The 20,550-nt window shown below is 38.2% G+C and overlaps 1 protein-coding gene across 4 annotated transcripts in view; it reads right to left on the reverse strand.

The window, feature by feature from the left end:
- meis1b (Meis homeobox 1 b) overlaps positions 1 to 20,550 on the reverse strand; it is a 63,134-nt gene that overhangs the window by 5,378 nt on the left and 37,206 nt on the right. For 2 of the 4 annotated variants that reach the window (XM_088933591.1, XM_088933588.1), the window contains exons 9-11: positions 11,280 to 11,356; positions 1,088 to 1,146; positions 81 to 170 (exon numbers count right to left, since the gene is read on the reverse strand). In XM_088933591.1, the coding sequence (XP_088789717.1) occupies positions 81 to 170; positions 1,088 to 1,146; positions 11,280 to 11,356 (226 nt within the window). Of the gene's footprint in view, positions 1 to 80; positions 171 to 1,006; positions 1,147 to 11,279; positions 11,357 to 20,550 lie in introns of all 4 variants that reach the window. The other 2 variants (XM_088933587.1, XM_088933590.1) reach the window with 1 other exon arrangement.

A 20,550-nucleotide genomic window follows, 5' to 3' on the forward strand; every position in this document is an offset into this window, starting at 1 on the left:
ACGTGTAGCCCTGCAGTGCCACTCAGTGGAGGGGGGTTGTGTGGGGAGGGTGGAGAGTGGGTTGCAAGCCAAGGCCTTACCAGGTGGTCTAATTCCCATGTGCTGTTGGCCGTCCATGACAAACCCTCCCATTGGCTGCCCGTCTGGATTGTATGGAGCTCCTTGACTTACTGGAAGGGTCACAGGACAGCAGTTATTCAACTGTTTAATCCGTGCTCACCATCAGTTCATGGACAAGGCAAGACCCTAGTCTGGATGTGTTTATGAGAATTTGCACTCTTGTGTTACCATAATCATGGTCAGCTAAAATAAATGACACCCAAGTGCATAATGATACCTTCAAATACTTCAGAGCTCATCAACATCTAGACAAAGACTTTGAGGGTCTATGACATCAGCTGATAGACAGAAAGACAGTTTCTGCTCACGTGTTGTTACCGTTGCACTGTAACGTATGAAAATGTAAGCAACAAACCCAGAGAATAATAAGGGTTAAAAAACTGAAAAAAGAATGAATTTGCTTACCATCACCAACAGACCCCGAATCCAAGATTTTTCTTTCCCATAAAATAAGCTAAATCCAGAAATAAGCTGCTTGGGGTTACTCAAGCAAAATTAAAAAAGGTTCTACCCTCATCAATGCCTTTGAACTTTACCGAGTCCCCACAACAACGCTGACCCTTCAGCCCCTATGACAGGTAATAAAGTTTCCAGCAGTCCACACCAAGCCATGCACCAGGGAGTGGTCATTGCAGCAGAAAGTAAAAAGCTGGGAAGCAAAATGTATATAACTCACATTAATAGTTTTCTTTGTTTGTCTCAGTTCTGTTTTAGAAAAGGAAGCAGCTAACCACATCGGAGTTTTAACTAATAAGACTGTTTCACTTAATGATATTACTTTAATTTTACTTTGCAACACGACTTTCAAAGAAAAGTCAAGTCAAAATGATTAGTGTTGTTATTTTAGTCGTCATTCAATCCCAGCAACCATTGGTAGTTTATTTACCAGGTAGGAGACCTCCCGGTGAATGGCTTGAGGATGATTTTCGCCTGCGAGACTTGAATACAGTTACTATTGGGGACTTGCCTGCTCGATTGGACTGATCTATCATGGGTTGCACTATTCTCCTTCTTGCATTAATGAACCTGAAAGAAAGCAACAAAAAAAACCTGTCAATTAGTGCCACAGTATTACAGGGCTCTGCATTGGATTACACACTCGCAAACAAAAAGGTGTTTTGTTTTTTTGCAACAATACTGAACAAATACACATTTCAGTCTTCGGTGTGCCTCCCACTGTAGCATGAAGCAGCTGTCAGCACATTTCTTTATACTGTCCAGACTTCTCAACTAGACACACAAAAAGCAAGCTGGCCTGAGCTTTCTTAGTACGCTTTTCAGGGAAAAGGTTGATAAGGTGTTACAATTGGTATTACAATACAACAAACATCTGAAACATGTTAATAAACTTCATACTAGACTCTTTTCTTATTACCCTACTTACTGATGTCAAAATGTATGGGCTTGTATGATTAAGCCTAGCGTTCTTGTCTCTCTGCATCGGTCAAATGTTTTTGTATACAGTAGATACAAAATGCAAGAAGCCCATGAATATTCTTTCACTCATTAAGGATGAAACTGTGTGACTGAATTTGATTGATAAAAGAGCTTGTGCATGGGTGCATGAGTGTATATATATTTATATACTCACACACACACGCACATAATTAAACCAACATATTCAGCATAGTTTCTAACTCCCAACCCCCCATTCTAACCCACAAGGCCTTTCTGGTCTTACTCAGCCTAAAACCTTCTGAAACAACCCCGTGACCTCTCACGACCTTTGGTAGTGCAAGCTCAGGGGTTCCGACTTGATTTATGTCCTCCTGCTTCTACCGCAGTTGGATATTTCCATTTCATCTTTTGAAGGGGGAATTAGTAGACTTTTCAGGAAACAATGGCCACACTACTCTTTTCAGTCTGAAAAAGCAGAGGGGAGGGGGGGTACTGATGGGGGTTTGTGGGGGGGGGGGAGGATGGAGGAAAAATGGCACAGACAAAGAGATGTTCATATGGGCATCTGCTGCCTTGCCTAATTAGTGAAGTATCTTATCCTTTGTCTTCTGTCTGCTACATGGTTCTTTCGGTATCTTAAGATCTTTCTCTCCGTCTTCTGAGAAAACTGCAAATTTCAATGCCTACTGTTACCCAAAAAAAAGGAAGAAAAAAATGTCTTGATGGCAGTATACCATCAAATGAGGGAATGTCTGGAGTTTTATCACCACTAGCTCACCCTGCGGAGGGAGTCTCGGGCAAAGCATTCCTTTTATTGCTTTCTCGTTTCTTGACTCTATGTTAAAGTCTGGGGTCAGCTGGAGGTCAGTGTTGTCTAGCTTGTGACCCCTCTAGTTTTTTTTTAATCGTAGAACCAGTCAGGCCTACAAAATGGTATCACAAGTCCACTCTTGAAGTCTTTACCATATCTGAGGCCAGATGCGCAAATGCCTTAACAATAGACAAGTTATACACAATGAGGAAGAACCCTTAGGAGTCGACGCTGAAAGTGGTCATGGTCTGCTCTGTGTTCCAGGCGCACACACGAGGACTGGCAGTTAAGAAGACAGTCAAAAGGAGCAGAAACCCATGCAGTGAACTAAAGCTGCATCCTCCATTAGGGGTAAAAGTTCACCTTTTCATGACCTTTCTCGCTATAGGATTGCGTTTATGGTCTGTTCAGTTTCTACTTCCCATCGGCACACAATGAACATAACTATTCTGCTCTCTTTTGACAATAGGGGGCTATTTTTAAGCAAATGCCACTGGAAAATACCACTTGTAAGGTCCTGCTCAAAAAGAAAATAATGCCCCAAAAATAATTAAATTAGGACCACTTGAAAGTCAAAGAAAGCACAAAAGAACCAACAATTTCCTCCCTTCACTATTTCCATCAGCATGCTTTTAAGTGCATTATATCCAGTGCACCAGTCTTTCCCTATGTCTAAAACCACTTCCTTTTAAAGTGTGGAAATGACTGTAATCACGTCTGCCAAGGGTCTGTTAATGTTCCATCCTCATTATATGCACAGGTGTACCACAAACACCATGTGAAATAGGCAATTAAAATGAAAAAATCTGCTTTTTCATTAGCTGCCTTTGTTGCGTGACCAATTAGGGAATAATTTAATAAATATCACTGGAAAGATCTAGATTGAAGATACAAAAGGTTACTTTCAGTGTGTCTATCTAAATGCATATGAAGCTCCACTTCTCCCCAGCACAGTTCATCAGTACAAGATCACAAGCTTTCCAAACACACACGTGAAAACTGTACACACATATTAATACAGGCCACACACTGCCAGCGCCATACTGAGCTGTTCTGCATTCCTATAATGGAGTCTGTACAAGAAGGGACTGCTGATTTTCAGGGCACTTTTTTAACACCTAACCTTGTGGGTTTTTGCCACAAAACACTGATCATAAACAAAGCATCTCAAACTGCATTTTCAATATCATTTCTTCATGCTAATTGTCTTCTTTGAAATACCCCATGCCCAACAGAACTGTAATTCAGGATCTATGTAGGTAATTATGTGTAAAACCATGACACCTACACTGTTGACAATGCATCCATGTTATGCTTTCAACAAATGCCCAAGCTTGTAACACCCCTTTCTGAAAGGTACTTTATTATTATCTGTGCTTCAACCTGGGCTATTTATACTTAAGTAATTAGGTATTCTGCAATTCAATCCCATGTTGACATGCCTATAGGGAAAAATCATAAACAAGTGCATCTTTTTGTCTCAGCACAAAGTCATAAAATTTCATTTTTGCTCCTCCTCCAGTAGAGTCAATCTGAGGTCAGCCCCTCAACCCTGTATCTGTTTAAATAAACTGATCCAGCTGTTTGCTGCGAAAATTCCATTTACACCCCCCTCCCTCCTCCCCCCTCACCCTTTCTAATCAGCACGCAGGGCTCTGTTCTGAAACCAGTTGGAGTGGCCTGCAAGACTCTGCAATTACAGCAAATAAAATTGTGAACCTCCAGCATACGCTGCAGAAAGCCTAAGCCTACCATGTAATTATCACAGAATAGTATAAAGACACATACACGTATGTGCATATGCACACGTATGTTTGGCTCTATGCACACCTATATTTGTGCAATCCAGCCAATCAATATAAAATCACCTAACAATCTTGATAGCCTCCTTTTATTTTTATTTATTTTAGTTAGAACACGTGCGTCGGTTCCTGCCTTGCTGGAAATTCTAAATTGTCATTTGTTAATGATTTCAAGTTCTTGGGAAAAGAGGAGTTCCGAAGGTGTCAGCAGCTTCCTTACAGCGATCCACTGTAAAAATAAACTTTAAAAAAAATCGTTGGTATTCATACAAGTTAACGACTTCTCACTGTAGTATTCGAAGGTGCTCCCTACTCCAAATGTGCTGGTGGTCTTAGAGTCAGAATAAAGGAAAGTGCCATCGGCACATTTGCAGGGTCAGTACTTAAGGCTACGCAACACATACACATTACTTACGCTTCTGTGACAAATAGTGCTTTTTAAAACGTAACGCCACATATCCACCCATACTTTTTGATACATATATCTGTATGTTTTGTCCTAGAAAGCCAACTACATTTTCTTCATTTATTATCATGTATTATGTTTTTGGGATCTTTAAAAAGGCCTACGTATATTTGGAAAGCCAGATATAGAAAAGATTAGTTGCTTCTAATTTCCACACTTGATATGGAGATCACCTTTAACATTCTCCTGTAGATCTTGACACCAAAAGAAAACAGGGAAATCAAAGGGGGCTTTTGGTAAAAACAACAAGGGGGTCTCCTTAATCCCTGTGGCAGCATTAAGAACTGTTGTTTAACAGTAGGAAGCCATTACCTCACAATCCCCTATAGTTTCTCTTGCCAAACTGAGTCAAGCATTTCCATTAAAAGACCTCTGAAGTTAACTTTAAAGAGTTACTCTGTCATCTCAGGGCCTCTGCCTTACTACATAAAAACAAGCCTGGTTAGCCACAATGACAGAAAGCACAATGACCACTGACAATGCAGAATAAATAGCATGTCATTCAAAGTACTGTATAACTGTGGCTGCTCACTTATCCAGAAGTACAACATTTCACTTTATATCTACAAGTATGTTGGTTTTACTATGGGGTGTCCATGTTTACCAATTTTATTGCAATGGTCCATTTATTAAAGTTATTAATGTCACTGAATTATGTTTGCTAAATGTACTGAAATGAAGCTATCAAAATACAGAAAGTGAAAAATAACAATTCATGCAGTCAAATCATATGAAGTCATGTTTGGCAAACATCACCCCCTGTTTGTTTCTGCTCCTTGCTCCAGAGGCCAGACCAGGACTGCAACATATCACTGGGAGAACTTGAGTGAGGGCACAGCCACTGCTCTCTGCTCACTTTAGAAACATAATACTGGAAATTTCTCAAAGCTCAGCAAAGCCATCAGTCACACAAACCACTAGGTTTTTCATTAAGCTCAATTTGACTTCTTTGGCAGAAGTGGGGCATTTGTTAAAATGGCAGGATATACAGGGCTCTGTAAAGTGAAACACACCGAACAGCAAGCATCACCACAATCACTGTCAACTGGGTACACACGTGTGCTTGTGACACTTCAAACACACAGTGTGTCACAAAACCAGCCATTGACTCGAAGGCAAAGACAACATCAAGCTGTTACATGATGAATGCCACTGGGTTGACTGTTTTGTTTTACTTTTTTCCCCATTCATGAAACCCTTTTGAAGCTTGTAGATTTCAGCTTTGTGTTCCCCAGTCGACCAAAAAGGGTGTCTCTCTCTTAGTTTGGCACAGTGTTTCTAAAAAACCCTCTAACCTTAATCTGCAGAGTGATGGAGACTCCAGCACACCATTGTTTTATTCCCATCATATTCAGCTTCCTTTACAGTTGGACAAGAGAAGATAAACAGAAGAATGGGGGCCAAAACCAGCACCCAGTTTATTCAAATATGGTATTTGTTTTGATCTTTGACCATATTTGTAAGTCTGGGCTTAGACATCTTTGAGTCACATCATCTACAGACCTATGGCAGCTCTCTGAGAAAAACACATTTATCACCCTTTCTACTGGACTGTCTCCCACACAACTTCTAGGCATACTGAAAACCTCCATGGTTCAATACAAACCTAAGTGTCATTAAATATCTCCTTTATAGTTAAAAAAGGCTGCTTTCTGCAAGCACATTTTTATCCCTTTTTCATGCAATTGAACATATGAAGGTTTACAAAAGCCTAGGAAAACTCCATTCAGTGGTTCAGCAAAGAATTCAAATTCCAGGTCTTTCTTTCTGAATTGCCAAAGCTAATTCAAATGCCATAAAAGCGTATTATTAACATTTAGCCTCAACTTATTGCAAGCAATGCAGTTTAAGTGCACCACTCAGTGATTGCTAATCAAGAGAAAAAAACTGTTCCTCAACAAATTGCTTACCCAAACCCAAACCATTCTTTTATGCCGGTTCCCTAATCTTTTAATAATCCACATCAAGTACTTTAACAATGCTAAGCCTGCACCTATTTATAACAGCTTTATTACACCTCTCTCTACCTCAGCATATTATTATAATTAAAAATAGACCAAGCAATTCCCTCACATTTTAGATGGCTTTTATTTAAAAAGGAGAAAAGGTTAAGAGAAGTCCACAAAAATGCAGGCTGTTTATTGTCAGCTCAGCCTGGAGCAGTTTATGATGTAAGCGAGAGAAGAGGTCTCCAAGGGCACAGTTCTCTGCCTGTTGGAGCTCCGGCTCAGTGCACAGAAGAAACACCACTCTCCTGTTCAGCAGTTGTTGACACAATATAGGTGGAGATCAGGTCTGTGCAAGCACTGAATTCCAGAAAGGCAAAATGTGTGCAAACACTCCAGAAAAACCTGACAAGAACAGACCAAATCCAGGCCTGCAAAAAAGAAAAACTACCGGGTTATTTTTTATTAATGAATTGTGATTTTTCACAACATTTTAAAGGAAACTACAAAAAAAAATTCAAAACCGACAGAGGAATGTCTTTTTTCCTTTTTTCCATTGTATAAATATTCCTATTGTTCATCTATAACCTCAGGGGTATAGAGTGTGTTTGGTCTAAAACACCTCTAAAGGCCAAAGAGGCTGTCACTACAGCACCCTGACAGAAAACACTGGGATTGGGTGCTTCAGGACACAGGGTTAGTCTTGGTGTGGCACGTAAAAAAAACCTTGGAAAAGTCCACCTTTTTCATATTCTTTAGCACAATTCCTACATTCCCTTTTTCAATACAAAATCCTGATAGAAATAAGATAAATAAAAAAACTGACATCCATGTGATCTCTTGTACAGTATAATGAATGTTGAAATTTCAGTGTAATTCTCCCATAGGCCATGACAACCCAAAAAAATCTAAAATGCAATTTTCCTTGCTTTTTATAATGACCAAAAAAACAAAAAGATGTGAAAGTCACTATGGGTCATAATGGATAGATGGCTGGGACTTTCCCAACAAAACTGTGTGACTTCTTAATTTATAAATGTAAAGTATGGATGTCTTAAGTGGCTCGTTGGACCTTTTTTCTTTTCCATATATCTTTTGGATTCAGACTGGAAAGCAGGGGAAGGGAGCCCCAGTTTAGCGGATACTTTTATAAAGTAGCCAGCCACATGTCCACAAATCTACTCTTCCTGCTTTTAAGACTTTCATAAAAGCAGCCTTATTGACAAAACAATCTATCGTTGATGTTTAAACACCATCTTTAAAGGTATTATTAAATTACATCAGGAAGAAAAGAATGGACAATACGTGAAACCCGATGACCCCTCAATTGATTTTAGATCACTGGTGTTTATAGAGTGTTCTCAGAATGTCTTAGCTTTTACAGTTATACCAAGCAGCCCTCTTTGCATTAATCTACAAAGACTTTTTTAATATTGCTACAGTTTAAAATGCTGTCAGACTGCCAATTCGCTGACACTAGTTTAATCTCCCTGTTTACTGCTACAATATTGCACTACATTTGCCAAGAACAGATATTTAAACTGCTGACACTTCAATCACCTGTTACATGAAGCTAAAAGGAAAGATTTTATTGAATTTGAATATGTATTCTATTAATACAGATTTACTGCACTTAATATAATTAATCAGAATTTTTCACTTTTATGACAATAGACATACTCTACATACACACTAAAGAAAACCTGTTTGTTTTGAGTCCAAAGCCAGATGTCAACATTAATAAAAAAGGCAGTTGTCTCTTCTGAGAAGCTGGTATTTTATCTTAACCAGAAAAAAAGTGATTAAGACAACATTACCAATTTAATACCTTAGGATCAGATTTCTTTGAAACTTACACATTCTGCAACATATAATAAAGGAAGCAAAATCATCTAAGGCTTCAAAGAGGAGAAAAAAAAGATTTTCTTATTTTGTTTTTGTCAGCAGCATTGCTTCTTTTTATGGTCCTCAAGCCCAAAATAGTTTTGTTACAACAGCACTTCTAATTTGATAGACAAATTTATGTTAAAAGGAAAGCTAGGGTACAGACGAAAATGAAGAATATCTCATTAGGATGACAGATCTGTTAACTGGCTGGGGAATCCCAGAAAATGTCTGCTGCATTGCATTCATGTGATTTCTACCACAAAAAAATTTGACCATGATTAAAGCTGAATGTTACTGTACCAACTGCAAAAGCCCTGCCAAGAGCAGAACTATAAACAATTAATACCCTGAACTTTGCCAGTTAATGTAATGTATGTTGCTTTTACTGTGACAGCACCTAGTGCTGTTTTCCATGCTTGTGCAAAATGACCAACTACAGCTACCAGCCTCATTAACTGACATGTTTCCCTGTACATACCTGATTGGTGAAGCTAAATAAAGGCGCAGAACAGTTCTTTATCACAGCTGATAAGATACAAAGTGCTATACCATTCAGCTCCTGTTTTGTTTTGGGAGCTCTGGCTCTTTGCTCTGACAAAGAACAAGCACCTGGGAGCAGTCTGCCAGTGCAAACATTCAGTCAAATCCTGCTCTACGCTAGACATTCCCTTGTCCTCCACCCAGATGTTACTCTTTGCTTTCTGAATCTCAGATAGCTCCACCCAGATGTTACTCATTGGACAGCCCCACCCAGAGCCCTTGTCTCCTCCCAGCAGCAGGGCCAAGCGACATAACGCTGGTGTGTGCATTTTAAATATATATACACTTTTCATGTATTCCCTCATGCTGTGTTCCTGCCAATAATTTATGAGTGATCTGCACCCAGTCTGCCCTTTAGCATTTTTATTTGATCACAACAGCAGTGATTTACAGTGCTTCATCATGAATAATAAAAATAAATCTTCTTGTGTGTTAACAAGTTTTGGAAGAACAGGGTATAGTTTATTTTTTGCCTTTTTCTTTTTAAGGAAACAGCAATACTGTACCCACACTTTTTATATAAAGTGCACCAGCAGTCAAAGAGATCTTGTTAATACTACACCTGTTTGACGTAACATTCTCAATAACCTTCTGGTAAGTTCTTAAAATATCAGCAAAGAAAGTGATAAACATGGCAAGAAATAAATAGATCACTTTAAGTAGGTACAGTACATAACAATTATGGACGGTTAATCACATCTAAAAAAAAGGTGATAATCCTGATTTAGGCAGTACTCAGCTAAAAGGAAGACATCACCGAATGAAATGAAAGTTTGCAAAGCAGCATGTTTCTGTTTCTTGGGATCAAAACAGTCACTTAATAAAATGTACAGGGCAGTTTCTGCTGTCTCTCTGTAATGTCACAACAAGGCGTTGTTGTGCTTGAGTTAAAAATAAAGCTTGGGTTTGCACCCTGACTAGCTTATAAAAAGCAAAAGCTCTTCTAGGGAAACAGCCTTTTACATCATCAGGTCAGGAGGTAATATCACCAGGGTTGCCATGGAGACACCCAATTGTGGGCTCTGACCGAATGCAACGGCAGACTTCTAAACTCAAAATCCCTTCCAAATTCCAGCCTACGGTGTGCTCCTTTTCCCTGTTTACACTCCAAGAGGCTGACTGATCCTGGCAAGCAAGTTCAATAGCTAATACCCCTTAGATTAACAAAAAACGAAGCAGCTCAGCAGCCACACTATTACAGTCCTTATTCCCTGATCAGCCACACACAGATGCATTGAAATCATTTTAAAAAAACGAGTGATAACGTGACTGGCTGTATACTGACTTCAGAACCCTGTCTAACACAGCTGAAAAATTGATCTCCCATGGGTTGCTGTAAGGTCATAGAAATTGATAACCCCAACAAGCTCCCCTTATGTCAGTCTGCCTGTGTCCTACCGATAGTGCACTTTGTAAATTAATCCTCCAAAGGCAAATATATTGTAAGCAGCTAGTCATCTGTAAGGTACTAAATTGAACAATACATGGGATTATGTTGACAGAAATTACATTTTCTGTAATGGGGTTTAATATATCTGAAATCTCTCCCATTGGCCCATGGTCTCTATAACCCAGCAAGGTTTGTTAATGCAGGTGATGCATACATCAAGGTCCAATTTATTCAGCAAAATGGATTAGGCCATGTAATCAGAGCCTTAGCAATATTAATCTCTGACACTTATTGAATGAGAGAAAAAAAAACTTTCTTGTTGCTGCTAGCAAGCTTTCAGAGGAGTTTCTGCCTGCACTTTGAGCGTTTTATGGCATTTCACATCAAACGAACTGGAGTTTCCCCCATCAGACACTTGTGCACAATGTTTGGGCAATTAATTCGACACACTCACTAACAGTGGGTGTATCAAAACACCTCTCTGATAAGTAGAGGGCAGAAGGTTTAAAAACCAGACTTAACGACTGTTTTCACGGTGATGCAAATCATTTCTTGTTAGAAAAATTTATTGCCTAATTCCTCATCTAGGACCGTATTATTATTATTATTATTATTTCTCAAAACATTGCAATGCAAGACTTTTGTAGGGGGTGGGGTCTTATCTGAGTGGAATGGGATTAATTAGATGGGAATTCATATTAGTATAAATAAACTTATGTCCTACATCACTGGAAAAATTCTACAGGCAATATCCCTTTTGGATTAATTGATTCCAAGGGAGTGCAGACAGTAAATGGAAAAGGGTGAGACGAAGAATGAAGGGGGGGGGGCGGGTGTTGTATTAATTCAAATCATTAGCTGCACGTTGCCAGAGGCTGGAGTATTGATTGCATGTAAACAAAAAAGCCAAATTACTTACCAGTTGTTCACTTGTAGTATAGTGAGCCCTGTATCTTGTGCCAACTGCTTCTTCTGTTCTTCTGAGGGGTAGGGGTGCTAAAAGATAACAGAACAACAACAAAATAAATCAATCAATTAAATAATTAATAGTTTCATTAATTAAACAAATTTTGAAAAAGGAAAAACACAGCTTCTGCTATCAGCACTATGGAAGAGTCTCAAACCAGTCATTAATTAGTGTGAAAAGCGAGGTGTGTCTCTTTCTTAGAATCATTAATGGAATATGAAATCATGTAATTAATGGCAGCAAAAGGCAGGCCAATTATAAAGTTAAGTGAAGTGTAGAAACAGCTACATTAATTAGGGTACTGGCAGAACAACCTCACTCAAATTTATTCTAGACAGTCTCATTTCTCAGCAGCAGTAGGAAGACATGAAAAACTATATTTAATATTGGATTGTATGGAATACAGAACAAATATTTAAATAGTCAAGAATTTTGCTTTGGATGTATTGTTCTACTTTGAAAGGCACTGCATTCACGGTTCAGTATAATGTAATTTTCTCACCTAAACTTAATATGACATCTTCATTTTTCACAATACTCCACACATACCAGCCATGAAACCATTTTTGTAAAAGGGACTTTTTCAAAATAGCCAAATTTGCAATTATTTTCCTAAACGTTATTCTATAAACAATGTATTTATGTAAAATCCCATTGCTATTTTTTAATTGCAGGGTGCACATTTCAATATACCACATAGTACTAGACCTGATGTTACAATTTAGGACGTTTTCAACAATGTGTACTTCACATTCAAGGCAAGAATTCAAGAAAAGAATTTATGAGCTGTATAAAACAAATTTATATCTGAATAAACATTAATAATAAAAAAAACACTTTTAAAACAGAAAGACTTTTAGCTTGGAAAACACATTGAAGTTTCACAGCCATAAAGCACTGTTTATTTGTGTGGCTATGTTTATAATATGCTACATCAACACAATAAACTGCTTTACGGTGACAATTTTCAGTCCAGCTCTTCATGAAATGGGTCAGTGGTCAAACCCCTTGCTGCGTTTGCAAAGGCAGTCTGAGACCCAGCATTATAAAACCATTACCTCCCAAAGCATGGCTGGATTAGCTGCAGGAAAATTAAACTCAGGAACCTGCATTGCTAAAAGCCATCACCCCACACGTTTGAAGCACTATCAAGAGCTCACTCAGGTGGCTTTATACAATTTGTAAAAACCACTTGCTTCTGGTTATTTAAAAGATACACAAGCCTATTATTCATGCAATGAACGCTGCATATTTGCATTTTGCTTCTGAACATTTTAAGCAGGTAGAGTATTGCAGAGCTACTTGAAAAAAACTTTAATGGTCAGGGAACAGGCACTACCAAGCATAAGACTGCCTAGGCTAAGACGCCATTCAAAATCACAATACATAAGTAATCAAAAACTGTTTATACACATTACTTTTAATATTTTGACATACTATTTTGATTTAGAGCAAACCTAACATGACACATTCAAGAGGTTACTTTTCAAATTTCTTAATCCAAAACTAGAACTTTAAATTCCGATAACATATCAAAATTTTCCTTGCACCAATGGAAAATATATTCCTACAACATTTCTGAATCTCTTCAGTATAATTTGCACTGCATGTAATATGAATCATTTACAAATGTAAGCTGTGGACATGGGTCTCTGCGAAGACAGATTATTTCAAATGTGATCCTTTTTCTTTCTGGGAACACAACCTAGAATGTCTGTAATGGTCTTTCTATTGAGCTTATTTACAGGAATTGAAAAAATAAGTTTCATATTTTTATCGTTCTTTTTTGTCATTTTCATGTGATCTGATTGTAGGTACTTGGAACAAACTGTGTCTAATTTCTTGCTGAATGTTATAATTGCAATGTTGCCTCCAGCTAATGGAATGGAGAATTCTTGCCTCCATACAGCAATTTCCAATGTTTAGGATTTTCTTTTCACAGTGTACTGGGGTAATTTTAGCAACCTTAATAATGAAGTCACTGTAAGGAAAATGACTGCTTTAAAATGTGAGAAAACAACATTCCTGAGGCATGGTTTATTTAGAGTCATCTGATCGCTTAATACTTTGACAATTGGCTTAAAGCACTTTAGACTTTTTCTGAAACATATATAATTGTTCTAATCACATGAATGCCATGACTTCATGCAATTAGTTCTTTCATCTTAACCTTTTTTTTAAAGATGTAACTCTCTGCCCAAATTTATTTTATGGGTAGATCTTTTTTAAACTTAGTGCCTGAGAATCTGTCTTTTGTTACTTTCCAAAAAATAAAACGACAGAAAAAGATACCTCATGACTTGAGGACAAACCAGTATGCCACGGGCAATGATACTGTACAAACATTGCCTGTTCTGTTGCTGTCCCACCCACATGCTCAGAGGGGCCTACACTAGAAATCAGCCAGACATTATGCCAAAGACATGCAAGATAAAGAGGAAACTGTCGCCGTTTTCTTTTTCTTACCAAAGCCAATATTTAACAGCCTTCTCTGACTTATCGCCAACAATCCCTCTATTTTAAAGCATTTATAACCCCTAATGATTTTTCATTGGGCTCAAAAACTTTTCCCACCATATGCTTTCATACTGGTACATTTGACTGACCTGTCACTGTAACACAGAATAAGCTAACAAGTCCACTGCTGGTTAAATATTTAACATGCACATCACTTATCTAACACACATTATCACCGCAATCAACTCAACCTATCTGAGTCACAATTTACTGTTGTCCAATAATTGATTTGGGTGATTTGGACACTAATTTGTTGTGTGAAGTAGCCTCATGCCATTCCCTCTTTAAAGTTTTATGATTTGCAAACAATCAGAGTGGGTAAGTCTACTCAGAGTGAAGCCTGAGGGACAATGGCAATGCAATATGAGGAAGAACAAATGCACATCTCAAAATTCCTAGGAGAACAAACAACCACATAAGAGCAAGAAAAAGTACACAGGAGAAACAACCTTCTTTTTGATCCTGGTGCTCTACTTCTGGCTGTAGATGAGCACTCCTTGGACAAGACTGTGAGTCATAGGTCTGTACACAGTAATGTAAGCAGAGTATGACCTTCACTGAATTAATCCAACAAGCGTGCATTTTGGGAAAGCCAAACAACGGTTTTGTTTTAAAGACTGGGGGAAAAATTGTAAAGGAAAAGAGGGAAACCATTTCCAAAACACAACAGAATCTCGACGGTTTTAAAGGCAATGTGTGAAAATACGACCATCTAAATATTTGCTGGAAAGCCAAAATATCAGTCTAGGTGCCAGCCCTTTACAAAAAAGACGAATGCAACCTGAGATAAAGAAACTTCCTAAAAAAAAATAGAAAACCGAAACGGCTCCTAATTTTAGGCTTGACTAGATTTCCAAAATACAGCTGCTCCAGGCTTTGTTTTACGTGACAGTCAATCATGAGAATCTTCACACGGGTCACCTCCTTTGCGTATCATTTCCACATGACCTGACCTTTGTTTCTTAACAGTTCCCAAGGAACCACACCTTGTGCCATTAGAAACAGGAATCGCCAAGTTGATAAATCAGAAACTGCATCACATGGTGAACGTGAAAGAAGATCACTGCACACTCAGGGCTTCTCATGCAATAAATACACAGAATTCTGTGTGACTGTTCAGTTGTCTTCAATTACGTGTGAAATCATGAGTATTCTTATGTTTGAGGCAGGTACGGCATAATTCCTTGTCGAGTCAAATTTACAGCACATCTTTTTTAAACACGTAATCAAACTTCACTATGAATTGTATGTAGGCTTTTCCTTATTCATAAAAACATTAATCTTAAATTTAATTATACTGTGTATCTGATTCTTACAAGTATACAGAACCTACAAGTGATTGTATCTATGTGCCTAAAAGTCATTAAAAGTTAAAAGAATATTATTTTCTCACTCTTTCTGGAATACTATTCATTCATTTTCTGAAACACTGAATCACAAAATAACATATAAGCCCAAGATTTTGTACTTGAACTAAGTTACATCAAAACATACCAAACAACACTGGAAAATAGTTTGGTGTTGTTGATGTTCTCGTCTAAGAATTATTTCGTTCTTGGCAATTATTGTAGGTTTAAGTGTTTTCTCAGGCTCAAGCGATGCTTTGAGAAACACATCTAAAGCACAGATGGAAAATTTCCAGCCTCCTATCTTAATGATACTTCTTGTCCAAATGTTCTCCTTTCATCAGAATTTCCACCAGTGTCTGCAATTATGGATGCCAGAATGGCGATACACTTTTTCTATCTTATCTTCCTCGTGTAGCTGAGTATCAATAACATTCCCTCCCTGGCTGCCCTACCCTCTCTGACAACCCATGGCTACAGCTGTAGAGAATTTCAAAATAATCCTGCCCGGAGACTGTCATGGAGATAATGGCAGCCTATATAGTCCCTCTCCACTCTCAGAATATCTACACTGCAAATTTAATGTGACACTGGCTGGTGAAACCACTGTGGAACATTTAATAAAGCAACGCGCCGGTAAAAGCTTTTTCCCTGGCTGGCCCCGCCCCCACCCCAAAGAAACATGTCACTTGCTGGAAAAACAGAAGAGAATGGAAAGGAAAAAAAAAAAGTATATTAATCGATGAGTTATACTTTAAAAGGTTTTGGAAAAAGGCCGCAACACAGAGGGAGGACCCCTGGAAAATCTCCAACTTGCCCCTTATCGAGGCAGCGTTCTGCTACTTGGCTCACTGGGTTGGGAGAGTAATTTCGGAAGTTCTTTTATCCCTTTTCCTCCTTCTCTCCTCCTCCGCAGCGAAGTTGAATGCATTAATATAAGCTGACCTTGAGGTAAACTCTGGTATGTAATGAACAGATCCTCCCTAAAACCCTTGTACATCTATTTAACTACTTAATTGCAATTTCCCCACCCCCACCACCATTATCAACAGTGGCATTAAAGTTATTAAAAAAATATATATTTCAAGGAATGTTCTTTCTTTACACTGAGTGATTCAGATTAAAGAGTCTTTCTGCACCAGGTTAGCTTAATAAAATTAGTGCCTGGTGAAAACACTGTTAAATTTCACTGTGGAGACTTGTACAGAATGAATACCAAGATGGGAGGAAATAGATAAAAAATGCTTCTTTACTCCAGTTAATACAGTAACTCATATTATCAATACCAGTAGCTGGGGTTTTGTAAGCTTCCTTAAATGGCTGGTGTCTTGAAACAAAGTGTTTATATAACTTTAGGCCTGATGAAAAGTATGAATATATGCCAAAAAAGGACCACAAGGTCTTCCATGGGAGCAGATTTTTTCTCAATATGTATACAATGAAAGGAAAGAAAAATTCCACTGTGTTTCTTTCTATTCCACGTTTCTCAACTACTTTTTTTTTAAACGAAAGTGAGGCTCATCATCGGCCATTTGTCTTAAATTTTTACACTCTACTATAGTAGTGCTTCTGGTAGTTTTGCTTTTAAATGTTTCAACATTCCAGGTTCCATGCTTGTGTTCTCACCTCAGTATTATTCTCCCTAAATCCACATGGAAACCCAATGGCCCCCAAGGAATGCTTTTGGCTTGGTACAGCAACTTTTTGGCTGGCATCTAGTATCATGAATCCCCCCCACACCCTACCCCCACCCTCACCAAGCTAAATCAATCTTTTTTGGTATGGCTCCTAAATAAACAGGATTAGAACTGAAGTTTACTGTCCCTCCTACTCATTCTCTGCTTACATTAACTCTCCCTTTACCAGCTCCAAAGAACAGATTCCTCTGCTTGTCTTCGTCAGACTCTTACCAAAAGGAATCCTTGACTTCAAGCAGATCAGACAAGGCTTGCCTTAAATGTTTAGATAAGGAAACACCATTCTAGTAAAGAAAGCTGCAGCTCTCTTAGACACATTGATAATAATGTACAGTACCATTACAGCATTGCTACAAAAAACATGGCATTCTTTGACCACTGAGGAAAAAAGGTCTATCCTGTAGATAACCACACCAACAGCAACAAAGAAAACACCCTCTTGGAGTGAGTTTGGAAATAAACTGGAAAGTTCAAATTCTTTGGTGTGTAGGTGGTATAGACCATCCTTTATCTGAAAAGAGACTTTTGAAAAAGGAAAAAAAAAAGATCTGGCCTTGGCAACTTCATTTCCTCTGCCTCCCTATGACAAATTAAAAAAAAAATCTAAAAAAATCCCTGAACAGCGACAGTACCAGTTTCCTATCCAAAATGTCCTACTCAAAAAACACTTTGCTGATTCTGTACTTGAAAGCAGATTTAGAAAAAAAGATCTACACTCATGTATCAAATACACAAATTAATCCTTCCAATTTTAAGCCATCTTTTGTTAGTTTACTGAACAAGTAAAGTGCTATCCCTATGGGTATCATATATAACTTGCCGGCTTGTAAGACATTTTATGCATAATCATGTAATTAAAGCATAAGAATGGGAAATCTGATGCAGCAGGCAAATTCTGTCAATGCATCAACAAAATATGAGTCAGGACAGAACATTATGTGGACAATAAGTTATTGTATTGAGTAATACAGAGTCGTGTTATCGAGAATGAACAGAAGAAAGGAAGAAAGAAAATTAGCGCAGGAAAAGACTCCAAATACAGAGTTGAAGAAATGAACACCCTGTGCTGCAGTAAACCTCAGACCTGTTAACTGGAAGGCCAAGGCGTTCCACTTGACATGACGTCCAACATAAATTAAACATAAACCTATTTACCCACCAGACCGACATCCCGTTTTCCTCTGCTATCTGCATACAGCACTGACCACTATACCACACACAGGAGGTGTAGAGTAAACAATCGCCAAGCCTGCCTTCCCAGATAAGTAGATGCCTAACCAAAAATAAAACTTGGGGGGCAACAACCGGATCTGATAAGGCCCTAGCATCCAAGTTGGGTTTGAAGTGCCTTCGGGTGGGAAGTCCTTAAGTTATACCTGCTTTCCAGAAATGACGACGTCTTTTAATCAGTTCTCCGATTATATTGATTTAAATGCGAGAAAGATGTATTCAAAAAGCTGGTGGCAAAGGAACAGCCTCGACATCTTGAAGACATGGGGCTGGTGTTCAAGGGAAAACACCGAAGGACCCTGTCAAACACATACAACATTCCTTCTCCGTAAGACCAGTGGCTGTGAGTGCCAACGTTCTTTCTTACAAGTGTTGATTTTCCCAGTTCAGCTGCAACAGGAGTATAGCTGTATCTCATTAGAGATCATTGTCCCCAGCAGAAAGCTGGATTTAAGGGGGATGCTTGCTGTTCCACACCTGCTGCTTAGGTTGCTATGTAATAAGGACTGCATGCAAACAGTGACTTGAGCTTGCTGGACTGCAACTGATGAGTCTGGGCTAATTCAGGGGTGATTATGTAGTTTACTGGACCACTAAACCTCTTTAAGCTTGTAATTACTGCCTATTTGAGTAAAGAACATTCAAAAGCAATTCACTGCACCATGCCTGCCACAGCTGGAAGCAGGCTGCCAGCAGTCTGCAGGGGACATTAATATCTACAGGGACGCAGATTTGAGCACAGCAAGCAGGTAGCAGCAGTAGCTGCAACAAGGGCATTCCTACTACAGTATCCCTGCCCTGTCTAAACAAATGAACAACACACTATGCAAATATGTACTAGTCAGGCCTGTTTTTGGTTACCACAGAAGAGTAGGAGTACAAAAATATGCTGTTTCTTTTTCCAAACAGCATCTCAAAAGTAAAATATTTAAACTGCAAAGCTTCAGCTATGCATTACAACCATAGACTGATATTTGAGAAAACAAATCCAACTGCCATTTCAGTCTCCAAATTCTTGTTCAATGCAAAGGAAACTCCACATGCATTTATCAATAAAGGAATTTGGTTACAATACTACACCTTGATGGGGAATCTATTCCATTTACTTTACTTTCAAGGAAATTATACTTACTTAATGCCACTGAAACTTGATACTCAAAGGAAGCAATTTCAGGACCACAGAAAATTCTAATAACCTGCCGATATTATTATGTTATTATCATAATTACCCTTTTGCCCTCACTATTTTAATTAATGCTCATTTTAAGGGCCCGCAGGGAAAATAAACTTAGTCAGGGGATGGAAAAGAGTTAAATGTAGGTAAAGGTATTTTGCAATTGCTCCCTTATGCCTGCTCAATGCTTTGGATGAAAGAACCAGAAACGAGTAGCACACTTAAGAGCTGAAGAAGAATCCTCTTCTGTCCACAGAAGAAGGTATTTAACTCCAAAAGTAGACCTTATTTAAGAGTAGTCTGCTATCACTGCAGAGCTTTACAAATCAATGATTAATCCAATGGAACAAACAACCAGGCACCTATTACATCATTAAACACATATCTGTATATGAATAGAAGACATAAAGGAACAAATCTAACAATTCGCAGACATCTTGACTGTTCAGTAAAGAGTCCAATTTAGTGCCACTAGCCTCTAGGAGAAAGAATGCAATACAAATATATTCATCAGCTTATAATAATACATACACAAATCACGTTAAATCAAGTGGGTCAACTTAAACACATTTACCGAATGAATTAAAAATAGTCAAGATTATTTCTATAACCCTCCCTATATTGTTTTTCCTGCACTGTCTCTTAAAGGGAGCATGGCGAAGTAAACACCAGAAGGCGAGGGTCCATTATTCCAAGAGAATGTAGAATACAAATTTAATAATTCAATACTTGCTTACTTTAGATGCTATTTAGCAGAATAAGAAAGATGTTGGGAGTTAATACTCCCTTGCGCTGGTTTCCTTTGTTTTGTTTTACAGCAATCAATGGGAGCAAAGATAAAGGCATTTTAAAAGGGTCTCAGATTCAACACAGCTTTGATATTGGATCCATTAAACAATTTACAGACTTACAGATGATGGCATAAAATCATTTAATTTATCTTCGTCAATGATAGTTGTGTTAACAGCAGTCAATATACACTCATTCTGTTGCTCCTGCTATTCTAATCTTACGAAAAGAGAAGAGCTGTAGAGCAAGACCATGACAGCCCTATTGAGCCAAGTTACTAACATTCTGGGCTGAATAAGTCCTTCATACTATTTGTCTAGTCTATAGGATTATGTTTGCAGACTTTCAGTGCTATTTTATTTTTTGAAGTTGTTCACTCTCTAGACCACCGTACCTTTTTACAAAATTATGTCTTGTGTGTTCCTTTTCCAGTTTCCAGAAAAGCTAGTTGAATACAGATGCAATATTGA

This window comes from Atractosteus spatula, chromosome 15 (genome assembly GCF_055471065.1).
Source record: "Atractosteus spatula isolate fAtrSpa1 chromosome 15, fAtrSpa1.hap1, whole genome shotgun sequence".
Classification (NCBI taxonomy): Eukaryota; Metazoa; Chordata; class Actinopteri; order Semionotiformes; family Lepisosteidae; genus Atractosteus; species Atractosteus spatula.